Genomic DNA, 14,410 nt, shown 5'->3' on the forward strand with positions numbered 1-14,410 from the left:
AAGAAAACTATCGCTCTGAAAAAATTAGGAAGTAACACCGAGCTTATGCTTTATTTGCTAGTACTCTGGCGCCGATGTTTATAGTCTCTCTTTTGTATAATCGGTTTGCTACTTTTTGTGCTTGGCTTCTTGCTGTTTGCAACATGGCCTGAAGGGATTCACCCAATTTCAGCCTGCCGTGGGTCCACAAGCGAAGGAAAACCTTGAGGAGAGGAACTCAAGGGCGACGGTAAGAAAGGAATGGTAGGAATGTAAATGCCTCTTTAAAACCATCTGTCAAGCAACGTTGAGGAGTATGCACATCACGCAGCACTAAATGAAAATGGCAGTGAGTAGCGCGACACTATCGAGAGTCAAGGCTCTGGTTTTGTTCTGCATTACTGGTTTAGACAGGCTACAGTACTCAGCTAGTTGGGCGCCCCAATTGTTTTGCTTACCACAGGAGCTGCGGAAGCGAATGCTCGAGACCGACAATCAGTGGAAGGAAAGGGGCACATGTGTACAGGCGACTGCTTGTGTATCGTCCTCAAATTCTGTTCTAAGCAAAGCACAAGAGGCACAAGAAGAAAATAGAGAAAGCGTTCGAGACATGAACAGCATTCTACTGACGTGCAGAGTGGATGCAATCAGAGCCAAACAAATTCAACTCAAAAGGTGATAGTTGCATAGAAGAAAATTGAACGCAGCACGACAAATAACATTCGAAAGAAGTGAACATCTGAAGGAAGCAGTCTTTACTTTTTTCTAGGCTCTAAGAAAAATGTTAAATATCACTGAAGTCAAAAAGTCAAAAGATTGCTTGTATCTCCTTGGATGACTTGTTTTCTCCTTCTTCTTTGTTCGTCAACACTACAGATGAACTAAACTTTTCGATAGGCGGTTGTCCCTGGTTGCTCTTTTCTCCTCTTTCTTCGCCTGAAGTTGCATTTTTTAAAGAACCGCTAACTTTTGTCCCTAATGGCCTATTCACTCTGAGGCACTGGAGTTCGTAGTTACTGTTCACTAAGCTGCTTCAAGTTATAAAGTGAGAGTTAATTTACACGCAGGATTCGATCAGAGAGACCATCCACGTGTTTTCGGCTTCTGCTCTCCTCTCACATCTATTCCCATGTTCCTTTTGCCTTGAGAGACCTGCTTTCTTGCAATGCATAGCACTACAAGTGAATTAAGTGGAACATACACTGCCTTACTCTCTGAGAGAAAAGTATTCGATTCACGCCACTTCGCTCCAGGCAGGCGGAAGAAGAAAGAGAAAGACTGGAGAAAGAATTAGATGCGAAAATCGAGGAAGAAAGGCTAAAAGCAACTAAAACTATGGAAGAAAGGGAGGCAGCAAGACAAGACAAGCTCAGATTGCAGGAAACAATGATTAAGCAACAAATCGACGAGAGACAGGTGAACGATAAAATCATAGATCAGATATTTAGGGTCAGCACTAACTATCGTTAAAGATTACGCACAGCCGGCTAGCTAAAACGTAAAATACATGGAGAGGCTTGCACAGGAGGAAAGGTCAGAATGCATTTATACCCCTTTTGGGATAGACACCCTTCTCTCTTATAGCGTACTGTTCCTTTTGACCGCATCTGATATCTTTTGCGCGCGCTTTTTGCTGCCCATTTAAGCCATATAATATGCTGGTCAGTTTCACCTTGTAGCTCATCCTTGTTATGCAATGCTTCCGCAGAAGAAAAGGCAACTGGAACTTGAGGAAACGAAGAAGGAACGTGTATTGGTCCTGCAACAGATGGAGGCACTCAAGTTAGAAGATGAATTGGCGAAAAGGCAAAAGGAAGAAACAGCAAGGAAAATGCAGATTGAAATCAACGAGCACAACAGAAAGATCCTCACAGGTAAACTCAAAAACCACACTATTTTTACACAAGCTTTTCCTCTTGGTAGTTTCTGAGCGCTAGAAATTTTTCGTCGTGGGCATAGACGCATATCCCTGGAGTCATGACAGAAATCCATGCTGCGGGGGAGTCGACGCAGCAAGCCTATTTTAAATGATGTATTATCAAGAAGAATGTTGATTTAGAAAAATATCAGCAGTGAAACAACATACAATAACAAATATTCATATAATAACGCTTGACTGCAGGGGTAATGAGGCACATTTGTTCCTGAATGCCCTACATCTATAGTTACCTCCAATAGCAAATAGACGAGCAAGGGGGAGAATGTACAAAAGCCAATACAGCTCGATGAGCTACGACTTTTCATCGCTGCTACAAAACATCGTAATTCATAACTTGATTGCTAAGAATAATGGATTTTACACAGAAAAAAGGCAAAGGGAGGCGTTGGATCAGTTAGAGGAAGAGAAAATATTGCAGTATGACAGAGAAAAAACTGAAAGAGAGAGAGAACAAGAGGCAAGGAGACAGGAGGCTGAAAAGGCGAAACAAAAGGGATATGCAGCAATCTGTGCTAGGCAGGATAAGGAACTAGAAAGGGCTGCACAGCTGGACGCTCTAAGGGCCAGGCGGTAAACGCAGCAAATCGCTTTTGAACATAAAAATAATTGCGAATTTTGCAAATCAGCAGTCTATGCGGGCATGCAGAAACACCTACTTGTTTGTGCTTTTCTGCACCGCGCCTCTCTGTCTCTGCGAACGCGTCTTTAGACCATGCAGTGTCCAGTTTACGTAAGCAAAGATAACGTCAAACACCATTCAACGAAAAGAATATGAAGTAATACATTACAAAAAAAATTGTAAGTGGGTTTTTGCAGGGCAATGGAAGAGCAGGATCGACTTGAGCGCCAACGGGAAGAAACAGAAAGGCGGAAGCAAAAGAGAATAAACGAGGAACTAACAAGGGCGCGGATAGAGCAGCAACGAGAGAAGATGCTAAGATTAGTCGAAACGGTTTTAGCGGAGAAAAGAGAGTTTGATAGAGTTGCTGCCACGCAGAAACAGCAAGCTCTAGCCGAGCGTTCGAAGAGAGAGGCCGAAAAAAACAAAAGACTGCAGCATATGAGACAACTTGAAAAGCAAATACAAGCGAGGGCAACTGAATTACAAAAGTTTAAAATACAACAGCATGCAGAATTAGAAGCCCTGAAACAAGTGGAAGAAGAAAATAAACGATGCATCGAGCGAGCACGGGTGCAATACACAGAGCGAGCAAAAATAAACAAACAAAAGTATACATAAATAACAAGAGAAGTAAAATCCGCGAAATACTAAACAAGAGCAAGACAAAATGCTATATCTAGTAACTTTAAATTAAATGTGTATCTCTGAATCAGGACAGAAAATTGGCCGAGCTGGGGAAGATGGATAATGCCGAGAAATATATTCAGCAGCTTCTCAGGGTTTGTAACAAATAAACAGTAGGAACTTGAGGCAGCGTACAACACGGTTTCAAAATAGTAAAGTGAAAACGTAAAGCATTCAAGAAAGAAATACAAGGAATAAAAGAACTGGCTGGTTGGTTATAGATTAACTATCAGCCCAAACGCAAGGTTGCTTGTTTTTTCGAGTTTCTCGCTGAAATTGGCCTGATGGGCCTTGAAGCGCCCCTTCTGTACCTCGATGGATACAAGCACATAGGAAAGAATATTGAGAAAACCGGTCAAAAAGACAGAATGTGAAAGCAAAATGGTAGCAAGAAATGTCTAGTGACAAAACTGCCGGGTGTCGTTCGGGTCCCTGACACCTGAGGACAACCAGAAAGCACGCATGCTGAAACATTAAATACCTCCACGTGACCAACAACACTAATAAGTATACAAACACAGTTTAGAAGACACACCAGTAGTTGGAAGCATAGGAATAGAAATATGCACTACGCTGCACGCAATAACGGCAGTGCTTTAACCCTAAAACAGCCCCTAACATGATGATCACTTAGCCATAAACGTAATAGTGTAGGGCACCTCATACGCAAACACAGATGAATTGGGGATAGATGCACCAAGTGGGGTTAGCACTAGGACAACGGAGAGATATCAGTCCATCGAACACCCTGTGTCATTTTTATCCACAACCAATGCTAGCCAACTTCACTTCAGTGCCCCGATAATCATCGCTCGCGCTCCTTCGCGCTTTCAATATTCCCTTTCATGAAAGCCACCTTGTGCGGTCCCGATCTCACCGTATGGATTGGCCGCTGAGAATCGATGACCGCTGCCTCCAAATCGTTTGTTCTTCTTTTCAAGATTGTTGCTTCCTCTTCCCTTTGCCTTCAAATTCAGCTCCACCTTAGGAGGGACAGAAAAACCAAACGCCCGTGCCACCCGCTGCAGGTCTAAGTTGTACACATTAAAGATATCTTTCAATCCGTGAGATGCATACGCCTGCAACAAACATACAAAGCAACGGACGTACACACATGAGCTCACCGACATAAAACCACAATATGCACAAAAGAAATCCAGCATTTTGAGGGTGCGTCGCGCTACGGGTGGAGTGCTATGCGGTGAGAAGGCATAAAGTAGGGGGCAACCAATTCACAAGGTCAACGCAGCTGTTAATGCGCAACATACAACGAGTTGTGATAAAATCGTATAGCTAAAAGGAGTACACGCCCTCACTATTGTGCATGCACAGATGGAGGCAATAAATGTGGCGCAAATCTAAGTGCGCATGGCCACGAGGCTTGATACTGTGCAGGTCGATCCGGAAGAAAACGTATTGATGGGGCATGCCTTCGTGTGCTGCCAGCTGACCCATTCCAACATTAGAAGGTTTGATGGCATAAATGCTTAGGTAAGAGAAGTGCTGTATGTGCCTTACATGAAGGTAGGATCGGTAGGCGTCGCGAGACGACTTATGGAGATAGTAGTTCTTTTCGATCAGCCTTTCCAACTGTGTCTGGACATTGGCTAACTTCGAGCTGGGAAAGCTGTACTCATTCAACGGAACTCCTGCTTGCCTCAAATAACGCAAAAATCCTATTTCTTCAGGCATCAAAAACATCAAAGCTTTGCCCTTGCCGCCCGCACCACGTGCTGTGCGGCCAACACGGTGAATGTACTCCCGAGGATCATCAGGGGGATCTACTTGCACTATCCAGTCTACCTAAGACAAAAAACAGCAGGCGCTATATAGGATATGCTACCAAATGGCCAGTATCTCTCAAAAGTAACTGTACAGCACCGCGATTCACAACACATCTATAAAGGCGCAATGCTTACTTTGGGAATGTCTAAGCCCCTTGCAGCAACGTCAGTACACAGAAGAATTCCCTTCTGAGAAAAAAGCCAGACGCAACAAAAATCGGTGAGATGCGATATATACGGAAGTCCGATGAATGAGCTCCTTTGGACAAACATTGCGCAGATATGTAGCACGTCACGCCTGCGCAAAGAGAGCAGAGAATGTTCGAGTTCAGATTCCCCCAACGATTTTATCCCTTACTTCGGCCTCGCAGAATTCGTAATACGTTGACATTCGTGCTCCTTGCTTTTTTTTCCCGTGGATACAGGTAGTCTGGAGGTCGATGTAGTTGAATAACTCATCGTGGAACCGGACAGACATGCAGCTGCTGAAAAACACCATTACCTTCTTGTCTCGGTTCTTTTTCAGGAATGTAAACAGCAGCAGAAACCGCTGCTCAGCTGGACAGATAACGTATCCCTGCTGTAGACCCGAGACAGTGGCCACCGAATTCTGCACCTGAATAGTATAAGCACCCATCCCAAAAGGCAGAGCTCGCAAGACATCATCAACAAGATTAGCCCCACGAATATCACTAATCGACACATGCAAAACAAAGCATCCAGCGATGCCTGCGTGTCCATATGCAGAAAAGTAAGCCTTAAAGCACGCGCCAATTCCAATTTAAACACTACGAAATTCCCTGTTTGTCCAGGTTTATTAATCGTTATCCTTTTCCTTGAAAAAACCTCAATCGCATGATCTGGATTAACACATTACGCAGTAGCAAAAGCCAAGGCTGCGAATCCTTGACCCATAAGCATTGATGTGTAGAAAGCACTAACCTGTAGAAAAACGGGTTTCTTGAGTGAGAGCCTGGCTAGATCAGCAACTTTAGCGGTTTGAGTTGCGGAGAATAAGCACGTTTGTCTCGTCTTTGGAAGAAGCGCCAAGATGGCATTCAGCTCCTCCTCGAACCCGATTTCTAGGATTCTGTCTGCCTCATCTATCACTAGGGAGAGCAGATTCTTGTAAACAAATCCCTGGATACAGAAACGGGAAGAAGAATACCAAAAGCTTGGTGCGTCTGGCGCACGTAGAAAGGACGCACCATAGGCGGCAAACATTGCGCGTAAGCCACAAACAGCACCCGAGACCTTTGATTAGCAGCATCAGCCCCTCAAGCCTCTACACCTTCGCCCAACCCTACCTTGGTGTTTTGCATGTGGTCAAGCAATCTTCCTGGAGTAGCCACGAGGACATTAACACCCTTGCACAATTTCTCGGCTTCGTTCTTTCTGTTGGCGCCCCCCATAACCAGCCCCAGAGTTTGCGGGAGGTACTTGGCCAACTCCACCGCTACATCATAGATCTGCAGAGACAGCTCGCGGGTAGGTGATATCACCAAGACCCCTGTGCCATTACGCGGCAAGAACTTGACTTGATACAGCAATTCCATAGCAGGGACCAGGAAGGCGAGCGTTTTGCCAGAGCCTGCTCACGAACAACCTCGACAGCAGCAGGAAGAATCCAGCGCATAAGACTGAAGCCGAACAGCAAGCGAAGAACCGAACAAGTGAGCAAACAAGCACCCCAAATGCACAGCAGAATCAACAAAATCCCCCAGCAAAAAGAAAAAGAGCACTGGAAGCCGCAGCACATGAGAATCTTGCATGTAGTGACCCCAAAGAGGCACAAACGGACGAACATACAAACCAAATTCCATGAACCAAGTATACCGTAGCGACCGGAACATGAACTGCAACAGTCTTGGCACGACAGGCATAGCCACGAAATTGAATACCTGTTTTTGCAGCGCCAAGCACATCCTTTCCCTCGAGAAGTCGGGGGATGGCTTTGGCCTGAATCTCTGTAAGCCTCTCCATCTTCATTTCCCCTAGTGCCCTCTTGACTGGATCGCAAATATCCAGTGACTCAAACAAGACATCGGAAAAAAACCCCCCGGAAGGGCCTGGACATACAGAAAACAAATTCGAGAGGGACGACGCAAAAATTCTCCTTTTGATGTTGCATCGACTACAACATAAGAAGTATAAGGCTTTGTAACAACCTGCAATGCAGTACAGTTCGCGCGAATGGGGGCCATAAGGTCGCTCTCGGCCTACGGAAACAAACAATTCCGGTTTCTTCCCAGCCCATTTCTAGTACCTGGTGGTGTAGAGGAATCATTGTGAGGTTCTAAGCTGCTTAAAGCAGATGTGGTGCCTTCTTCTGGAGGCCCCTGCGCATCGACGGCAATGGGAACTCCGCTTTCCTTTATGGCCTCATCGCCCTTGACAGCGATTTCTTGGGCTGCTCTCCGCGCTTTCGCCTTGTGGGTAGCAGTGGGGTCTCCTTCTGCAGGCAAAGAGGCATCTTCGGCTTTGATCTTTCTCTTCTTGATGCCCAGGTTTGCCTTCTCTGGTATCATCTTGCCCTTCCTTTGTTTTTCTTTTGTTTGCTTCATCGTGGCGCAAGCAGCAACAGCAGCGGCTCCCGACTTTCTAGTTCTCCTCTAGAGAAAACTTCAAAACGACTCCATCAAACGCATGAAGGCAAAGCTAACGGCCAACGAATGAGGCAAGTTTGCGTGCAGCACCATGTCCAATGATCCATGTACTGGAGCACACGAAAACACCATGCAAGGAGATAAGGGGCTACGGTGTCGCCTCCGAACCCCTGTCCCCTTCGGCTCCCTTCCCGAGCTCCTAGCACCGTTGCGATGCACGAGATAGCGGTTACGGAGGAACAGAAACGGGAGAATCCAAAGGCTTGTCGTTCCCCTGAGAGATTGGAAGATCGGACTTCCGCGACGCACTAAGCCAAGCTACTGCGAGATATCACTATGAGAGAAGCCAAGCATCCAATACGAGTAAAACAGAGAATAGTAATATTGAAAATGCAAAAGAGAAAGGTGATCGTAAGCCTCAGTTCCCTAGCCGCCCCACACAGGCCAAACCGTTCGCCTTCCGGGGGCCCCCGGAGAAAGCAACAGTTGGTAGCGTAAGCGCCTTATAGGGTTTCATAACATGAGCAGAAACCCTATAAAACGCACAAAGCGACAGCTTTCAAATTTAAAGGGGACTCATGTTGCTTTACCACTTGCCCTTAGCTCCGATCCATCCGTAATACCCAGCGGTGCATCCAGCGTGTGACATGGGGCTGCCTATACAATGCAGGGGTGGCTCCGCCCGCAGAGCCGGGGGCCCCTAGTCCCTCTTCTCCCCTCTTTTTTGTAAGGGCGTAAAGCGCTTCTTGTCGCTTGTAATACAGCAACATTTCCATTACTCTCAGAATCGTAGACCCAGAGCCTCCGGCATTCAACTGGAGGGAATTCCCAGATCCCCCGAGCCAGCATCTTTGACTGTTACCCAGCCACCTCTGCGCGTGGAGGCTCCGCTGAGCAGGTTTCTCGCTTCAGCCAGCCGGAAGGCATCTTTCGAACAGACAGGGCCCCACTGAGACCGCAGGTAGGGGCACTCAAATATTGCGTACTCAGGGGCCCCCCATCGGGGTTGTCAGCCATGACTCCGCCCTTGACGGACCCAGGAGATGCTTCCACCAGCAGCAGCACTGCAGCTGCTGGTGCTGCTGCTGCGGAAGGGCTCCCACGCCAAATAGGCGACGCGAAATCGCCAAACGCATCCGCAGAAACAGCGACAGCCCCACCCATACCAACAGGGATACCTTCAGAAGAGGGGCCCCCGACCCCCCAACAGAACTCCAGAGGCGAAGTCACCGAGACTTCTGTGCCTCCCGAGGGGCCTCGGGCTGTTGTGCCGCAAACAGCAGCAACACCCCCGCTGAACTTGGCGGCTGTATCGGCGCCTGCGTTGACACCAGACGTAGTGGCTGCACCCAAGGCAGCTGTAGAGCCAGCAGCACTGCCACGTGACTCGACTCCAGCGGATTCAGCATGCGCAACAGCAACATCAGGAGCTGCTGCTTTGGAAGCTGCCACGGCACCAGCACCAGCGGCCTCAGCAGAGCCAGGCGCAGCTGCACCACCAGTGGCAGCCACAGGAGAGGCTTCCCCAGGATCTGTCTCGACATCTTCTGACTCAGGACCAACAGTGTTCGCATCAGCACCTTCTTCTGCGGAAGCACAGGCGGCAGCAGTTCGATCCACGACAGCTCCAGGCCCTTCTGGCCCCGCGTTGTCTGCAGTGGTTCATGCTTTTAACTGTTGCAGGGGAGAGCTTTGTTTGACAGATGTAGAACGGGTGCACATTGAACAGTTTCTAGGGGCCTCTGGCGGTCACTGGCGGCTTGTCGCACTGCCGGAGTCGGCATCTGTTGTGGGTCGCAAGACGAGGAAAGCAGCAGTGGCAAAACGAGGAGGCACCAGCTCAGTGGGTGCCCCAGCCAGCCACACGGCGGCTCAGGAGCGGCAGCGACGACAGTCCACGGCTAGTCATAACAGCCTCACCGCTAGCTACCAGCCAGACCTCCCCAAGACGCGTTCCTCGCGTCTACGCACGTTGCAGTCTCTTGGCAGCGAGGGTGGTGGGGAGGGCACTTTCGAAGAAAGCCGGGGAGGCTCCAAGGGGCCCCCCAGCGGGGGCGTTCCCTGCAGCGACGCAGCTGACTGGCCACGTCGCATGCAACGGATCCTGTTAGAGCTCTGCAAGCAGCCCGTGTGTCTGCCCTTTTTGCCCCGAGTATCGCCTGCAGAGGCTCATTATGCAGAGTTGGCGAGAAAAGTTTACCCAGCAGTGCCACTGAGTCTTGAGACCGTCTTGGAGAGGCTGGAGAACGGATGTTATAGCAGAAGTCTGGAGGTGTTCAATGACGTATATTCCGTTTTCATGTGCGCTTTCCGGTATTACGAACCCGGAAATCAGTATTGGATGATGGCCCAAGAAGCTGCGCTGGCCTTTGGGGCTCTCACCGCAGGAGAACCTCTCTGCAATGTTTTTGCACCAGCTAGCGCTAGCCAAGACCAGGGGAATCAGGAGTGGAACAGAGCGGGAGACGACGTTTGGGAGGCGACCAGGGGCTCACACCTCAAAGGAGCGGCTAAGATGGGATCGCAAAAGACAAGATCGGGTACAAACCGAGACTTTCAGTCACAGGCTGTGTTTGATGATAGTATTTCTGGTTCTGTTGACCATTTTCTGGACGCGTCGCTATCAGCCGATAGCGAGTCTGCGGTCTGCACTCAGCTTGGGAAGCGTCTTTGTGCACAGGTCTTGCAGAGTTTCGTATTGTTTCTCTTTTGTGGGCTTCTGTATCATCTGTACGTAATCGGTTTTCCGGAGAGGTGCTCCTGTTTCTGTTTCTCAGTCCTCAAAGGGATGAGCCGAGGAGGCAGGGGCCCCACGCCCCCTCCTGTCGCTGCAGAGGCTCCCGTAACCGTCGAGGAGCGTCAGGCCTTTCAGGAACTTCTGACGCAGATGAACATGGATGCACATTTCCAGGTAAAGAAAAGAGGCCATCTTCGGATCGGCGCGACCATGCATGCATGCGTCTGTGCGCGGGAATACGAACTTCTTAATGCGTAGCTGCATTTAGGGACGTGGTACAAAGGGGGCGTTCCATGGAGGACGTTCCGGAAAGGGTTCCTACAAGCTGGCCTTAGCGAGGTCTCTCAAACGGATTTCAGGGAGCGTCGTGGAGGTGGACAGGGAAGAGGTGTACGAAGCCTGGGGCAGAGGGAAGCCAGTAGTCAGTCTGTACAGTAAACGATGTAGTGTTTTGGCCTGTCTGTTGTCTTTTGCCTTGTGATTCAGCTGTACAACACGTTTAAGGACCGGGCAAAGTGGATATCCTTTGACACTGGGGAGGTCGAGCTGGATGACGGCGCCACGCTGCCGTTCGTCTTCAGGTCTGTTGCTGTGGCTAGCACTGCTGCTTGTTGTCTGTGGTTTTGCTGGCATTGCAGCTGCTTGTGTTTTCAATGCTTTTGTGCCTTGTTCCTTGGATTGTTGCGTGCATGTGTAACTCGAAAAGTGTTGCTTTTTCTGTCGGCGTAGGGAGATGGTACAGTGGTGTAGGAGCCAAGTAATGAACGCCCAGGGTCATACAGCTGCCAATCAGCAGCCCTTTGGAGCAACGCAGCACGCGAGTGCTGAGGGATCGGTGAGCTGGCTACTGGGCCTTGCTTGGTTCACCAGAAGCACCCTTGTACCAGTAGTCCGTATTTTCGCCTTTTTTGCGCCTTTTGCATAGAAACACTACCATACAGAGTGCAGCAGTAAGTAGGGTTCCGATCTATACCAAGGGATTTATTGACGGAATGCCGCATTTTCTCTGTACACCCTGTTGCACCAGCATGTATTCGCATGTGTGAATCAGAGGAGGCTAAACCGTAGTGCTATAAGGAGCCATATTTATTTTTTCCTATTTTCTTTCTCGAAGGCGTATGCCTGCATCGTAGCGTGCATGGCTGCTCCCTTTTTTTGGGCGTATAATTCGCCATACTGCGAACAACGACCTCAAACAACCTATGGGTCTATTTCCATGTTGTGTTTACATGGTAATGCTAGATACGCCTTTCAGTGTGCTTGCATGCGTCTGGATGTATGATAACCCGGGTGGAAACAGGGGCACGATTACCCCTAAGAGGCATTCATGCATCTGTTATTTTGTTCGCAATGTATTCTTTTGTGGCATATTCCACATCGTTTTGTTTTTCCAATTGGGTTTCCTTGTCGCACAGAACGGTTTAGGGCCACCGGCGAAACGGTTTAGGACCTCTGATGGCAGCGCCTCCTCCGACTCCTCTGATGGTTAGTCTACTTTGTGTTTTTTCAGCTGCCGGAGTGTTGTGTTCCTGCACTCTTCTGCTTATTCTTTTAAATCTGCTAACAAGAGTTCCATCGCATGTATATACGGTGTCTTTGGTGCTGGCCTGTCGGGGGGATTCTCTACGAATTTTATGCGTGCATTGCGGTGGTCGAGTTTCGTCTTTTATTCAGATTTGAGCGACGAAGACTTTTAACGCGTTTTTGATTCATTTTTCTGATTCGTTTTGCTTCTCGACTCCTTCATGGCCACCTCAAGACGCTCCCCGTTCATGTGTTTTTTCGTACCACTGTCGCGACATGTGGGTGGGGAGTAGGACAAGAGGCACATAGCTGACGCAGGCCCTCTGGACGTGGGTCTTCCTCCGCGAAAAAGATATAAGCGGAGGGCAGAAACAGAATTCAATAGGCAAACGGGCACAGAAGAGGGAGCTCATCCGAGAAAAATGAATTGTCGGTAGCAACCGCGCCCGCTTGTCTTTACTGTTGCAGGCATGTATTTATATGTTGATGCCTGTGCTGCTGCACCACTGCAAACCCGCCAATTCAACCGGTTGTGTTGATGATATTTAGATACATGATTTTTTTCCCGACCACTACTAGTAGGCAACGGGCAGGCATCATGGGGTGCATTTGCTGCTACTTCACCTGGGAGCGGCGGCTGAATATGCCGTTTTGGCACTGCCAGCTGCAGCAATCGTACTATTTGCACCTACGATCATAGCGCCGGCAGCCCTTCCCGTTGTTTGCCACGCATACCGAGCATCCTTTATAGCAGTGTTTTTATATCTTCTAAGGGTGACAAAGCAGTTTAGATTGTTCCAGATGTCGAAGCAGTGCCCCTGGCCTCCTCCATTACGAAATGTATCTAGAATTTGCCTTGTCTTCACAGGTGATTCCTTCACCTTCCCCTTCCTTTGCCTCACAAATGCGACTCCAAGTGGCTAGCTGCAGATCCTCCGGGGTCGAAGAGAGGAAGGGGATGCGGCGTTTTGGGTTACCCACTAAGGGGTAGCATGGACCTCTTTCTCGAGCCAATAAGAAAAACGTAATCGGCCAAGTAGGGCAATCTGAAGGAATATGAATCCCCTTAAACGGAGACGTTCAAGGCCACCGGCACTGGCGGACTATCATTTGTCCACCAACCGAACACCACACAGGGGCATCAACCAAAACTTTCACGCTTGAATCATTGTCAGCATTGACAAATAATATATAACGAGGTTTCGTTATACCAACACGGCTATACAGAGGCCTCAGAAAGGAACGAATACGCCCTTCTACCATGTGTGTCGGCTAGCACAAAATTTCCCCTGCCCACATTGGCGCTGTGTCATGCAGGGTAGCCACCGAAGGAAGAAACCATTGGTAATGCAAACAGTTTGCGGAACGTCTGAGGCGAGTATTCTGTGATATTTCTACGGATTCCTGCCCTGATAATCGTAGGGGAGGCAATAAACTTCGGGGCATGCGTGCAGTGCCACCGTCGGCGCACATGCAAAGAATGGTGAAAAGGCATGCTAGTTTCACTGTTTCTACCCCTTTGAAGTAATATTTTTAGCATGCCCTTATCTGTGGATCTTGAACAGCGGGTGATTGCTGCTGGGTCGCTCTGCAGCGTTGCAGTGATGCTGAGAAAGGCATTCTAGTGAGCGTCAGGGAATATTCTGCCAGACAGCCGAAGTACACATCGGCAGAGCTCATTTAGTGTGATTATATCCGTGCATCTATTAGACGGTAGCTGTGGCATTCTTCACCGTGATTCTTATGTACATCGGCCGAATACAACGCAACGGTGAAATCCTCTGCCCTGGCTGGGATTGATAACGAGGCCGCATTTAAGCATAAGCGTGAAAGGCTCTAGGAGGTCCCCCTTATGAATGAACTGGAGAGGGTAGGCGCGTTGCTGGGAGGGCTTAGGTAGCGATCCACTACGGCCTCCTTTTTCGCGTGGTGTAGGAGGCGAAGGTTCCTCAAAGACTTTTCATTACAATAGCTATAGTTATCAAAGAAGTTCTCGTATATTGACTTGCCAGTTAGCCTGTTCGTATATCTGATTATTGGGTAGCAATGTAAGCAATACAAAAAATGACGCAGTGTCGTGTGCACGTGCATTGAATGCTGTGTGCAAGTGGCTGTGAATGCTCGGAGCGCTTTGAGGGTGCAGCTACACACACCCTAACTGTGGCTCTTCCCGTATGCCGGAAATTCAGAGGAGCGTAGGCAAGGAAGGCGGAAAATCCCAGGGCACTATTTAGCCTGGTAAGCCCCTATTGCATTTGACATCAAGTATGTTTCAATGCGAGATCCCAGGTGGAGCGTTACAGGTGGTGGCTTGGGATTGGTGCCTCTAAGGGGCTGGTCGGTTAAAGAAGCGCGTAGGGAAAGAAGAACGATGCATCAACACCCTCTATATATGTATACGGCACTTGTCTTCCCGCTTCTACCATTAGTCTGGAAGGGCGTGAGGACGTCTCTGCCGTTGCCAGTGCCTCGTTCCTTGTGGCAGGTCAACCTACATTGCGGTAGCTAACAAAAAGTTGAGTTCAGTATAACTAT

The 14,410-nt window shown here is 48.7% G+C and overlaps 3 protein-coding genes across 3 annotated transcripts; 2 read left to right on the forward strand and 1 right to left on the reverse strand.

The window, feature by feature from the left end:
* Positions 1-322: 322 nt before the first annotated feature.
* LOC34617653 (trichohyalin) lies at positions 323-3,334 on the forward strand. The gene is made up of 6 exons (XM_026336042.1): positions 323-609; positions 1,233-1,395; positions 1,688-1,853; positions 2,284-2,488; positions 2,735-3,110; positions 3,254-3,334. Exons 1-6 carry the CDS (start codon positions 323-325, stop codon positions 3,332-3,334), a joined length of 1,278 nt encoding a protein of 425 aa, XP_026191827.1.
* Positions 3,335-3,622: 288 nt separating this feature from the next.
* On the reverse strand, positions 3,623-7,536 carry LOC34617652 (ATP-dependent RNA helicase HAS1). Its single transcript, XM_026336043.1, has 9 exons — positions 7,275-7,536; positions 6,910-7,227; positions 6,316-6,599; positions 5,951-6,148; positions 5,367-5,624; positions 5,144-5,197; positions 4,743-5,027; positions 4,102-4,303; positions 3,623-3,663 (listed from the first exon to the last, which is right to left on the reverse strand). The coding sequence occupies exons 1-9, from the start codon at positions 7,534-7,536 to the stop codon at positions 3,623-3,625; spliced, it is 1,902 nt and encodes a 633-aa protein (XP_026191828.1).
* Positions 7,537-7,950: 414 nt separating this feature from the next.
* LOC34617651 lies at positions 7,951-12,048 on the forward strand. The gene is made up of 10 exons (XM_026336045.1): positions 7,951-8,025; positions 8,171-8,252; positions 8,757-9,088; positions 9,134-10,185; positions 10,408-10,525; positions 10,838-10,932; positions 11,081-11,168; positions 11,466-11,583; positions 11,777-11,836; positions 12,026-12,048. The coding sequence occupies exons 1-10, from the start codon at positions 7,951-7,953 to the stop codon at positions 12,046-12,048; spliced, it is 2,043 nt and encodes a 680-aa protein (XP_026191830.1).
* The last annotated feature ends 2,362 nt before the right edge of the window (positions 12,049-14,410 follow it).

Source organism: Cyclospora cayetanensis, unplaced genomic scaffold (genome assembly GCF_002999335.1).
Source record: "Cyclospora cayetanensis isolate NF1_C8 unplaced genomic scaffold, CcayRef3 CcayRef3_contig_90, whole genome shotgun sequence".
NCBI lineage: Eukaryota > Apicomplexa > Conoidasida > Eucoccidiorida > Eimeriidae > Cyclospora > Cyclospora cayetanensis.

Excerpts from the sequence above, each read along its gene's own strand:
- LOC34617653 (XM_026336042.1), top strand. The coding sequence starts at position 323 with ATGGCAGTGAGTAGCGCGACACTATCGAGAGTCAAGGCTCTGGTTTTG. Across the intron at positions 610-1,232 it reads ATGAACAGCATTCTACTGAC|GCAGGCGGAAGAAGAAAGAG; the intron begins GTGCAGAGTGGA and ends ACTTCGCTCCAG. Across the intron at positions 1,854-2,283 it reads CAACAGAAAGATCCTCACAG|AAAAAAGGCAAAGGGAGGCG; the intron begins GTAAACTCAAAA and ends GATTTTACACAG.
- LOC34617652 (XM_026336043.1), bottom strand. The coding sequence starts at position 7,536 with ATGATACCAGAGAAGGCAAACCTGGGCATCAAGAAGAGAAAGATCAAA. Across the intron at positions 5,198-5,366 it reads ACGAATTCTGCGAGGCCGAA|AAGGGAATTCTTCTGTGTAC; the intron begins GTAAGGGATAAA and ends CTTTTTTCTCAG. Across the intron at positions 4,304-4,742 it reads CCTACCGATCCTACCTTCAT|GCGTATGCATCTCACGGATT; the intron begins GTAAGGCACATA and ends TGTTTGTTGCAG.
- LOC34617651 (XM_026336045.1), top strand. The coding sequence starts at position 7,951 with ATGAGAGAAGCCAAGCATCCAATACGAGTAAAACAGAGAATAGTAATA. Across the intron at positions 10,526-10,837 it reads ACATGGATGCACATTTCCAG|CTGTACAACACGTTTAAGGA; the intron begins GTAAAGAAAAGA and ends CTTGTGATTCAG. Across the intron at positions 11,837-12,025 it reads CTCCTCCGACTCCTCTGATG|ATTTGAGCGACGAAGACTTT; the intron begins GTTAGTCTACTT and ends TCTTTTATTCAG.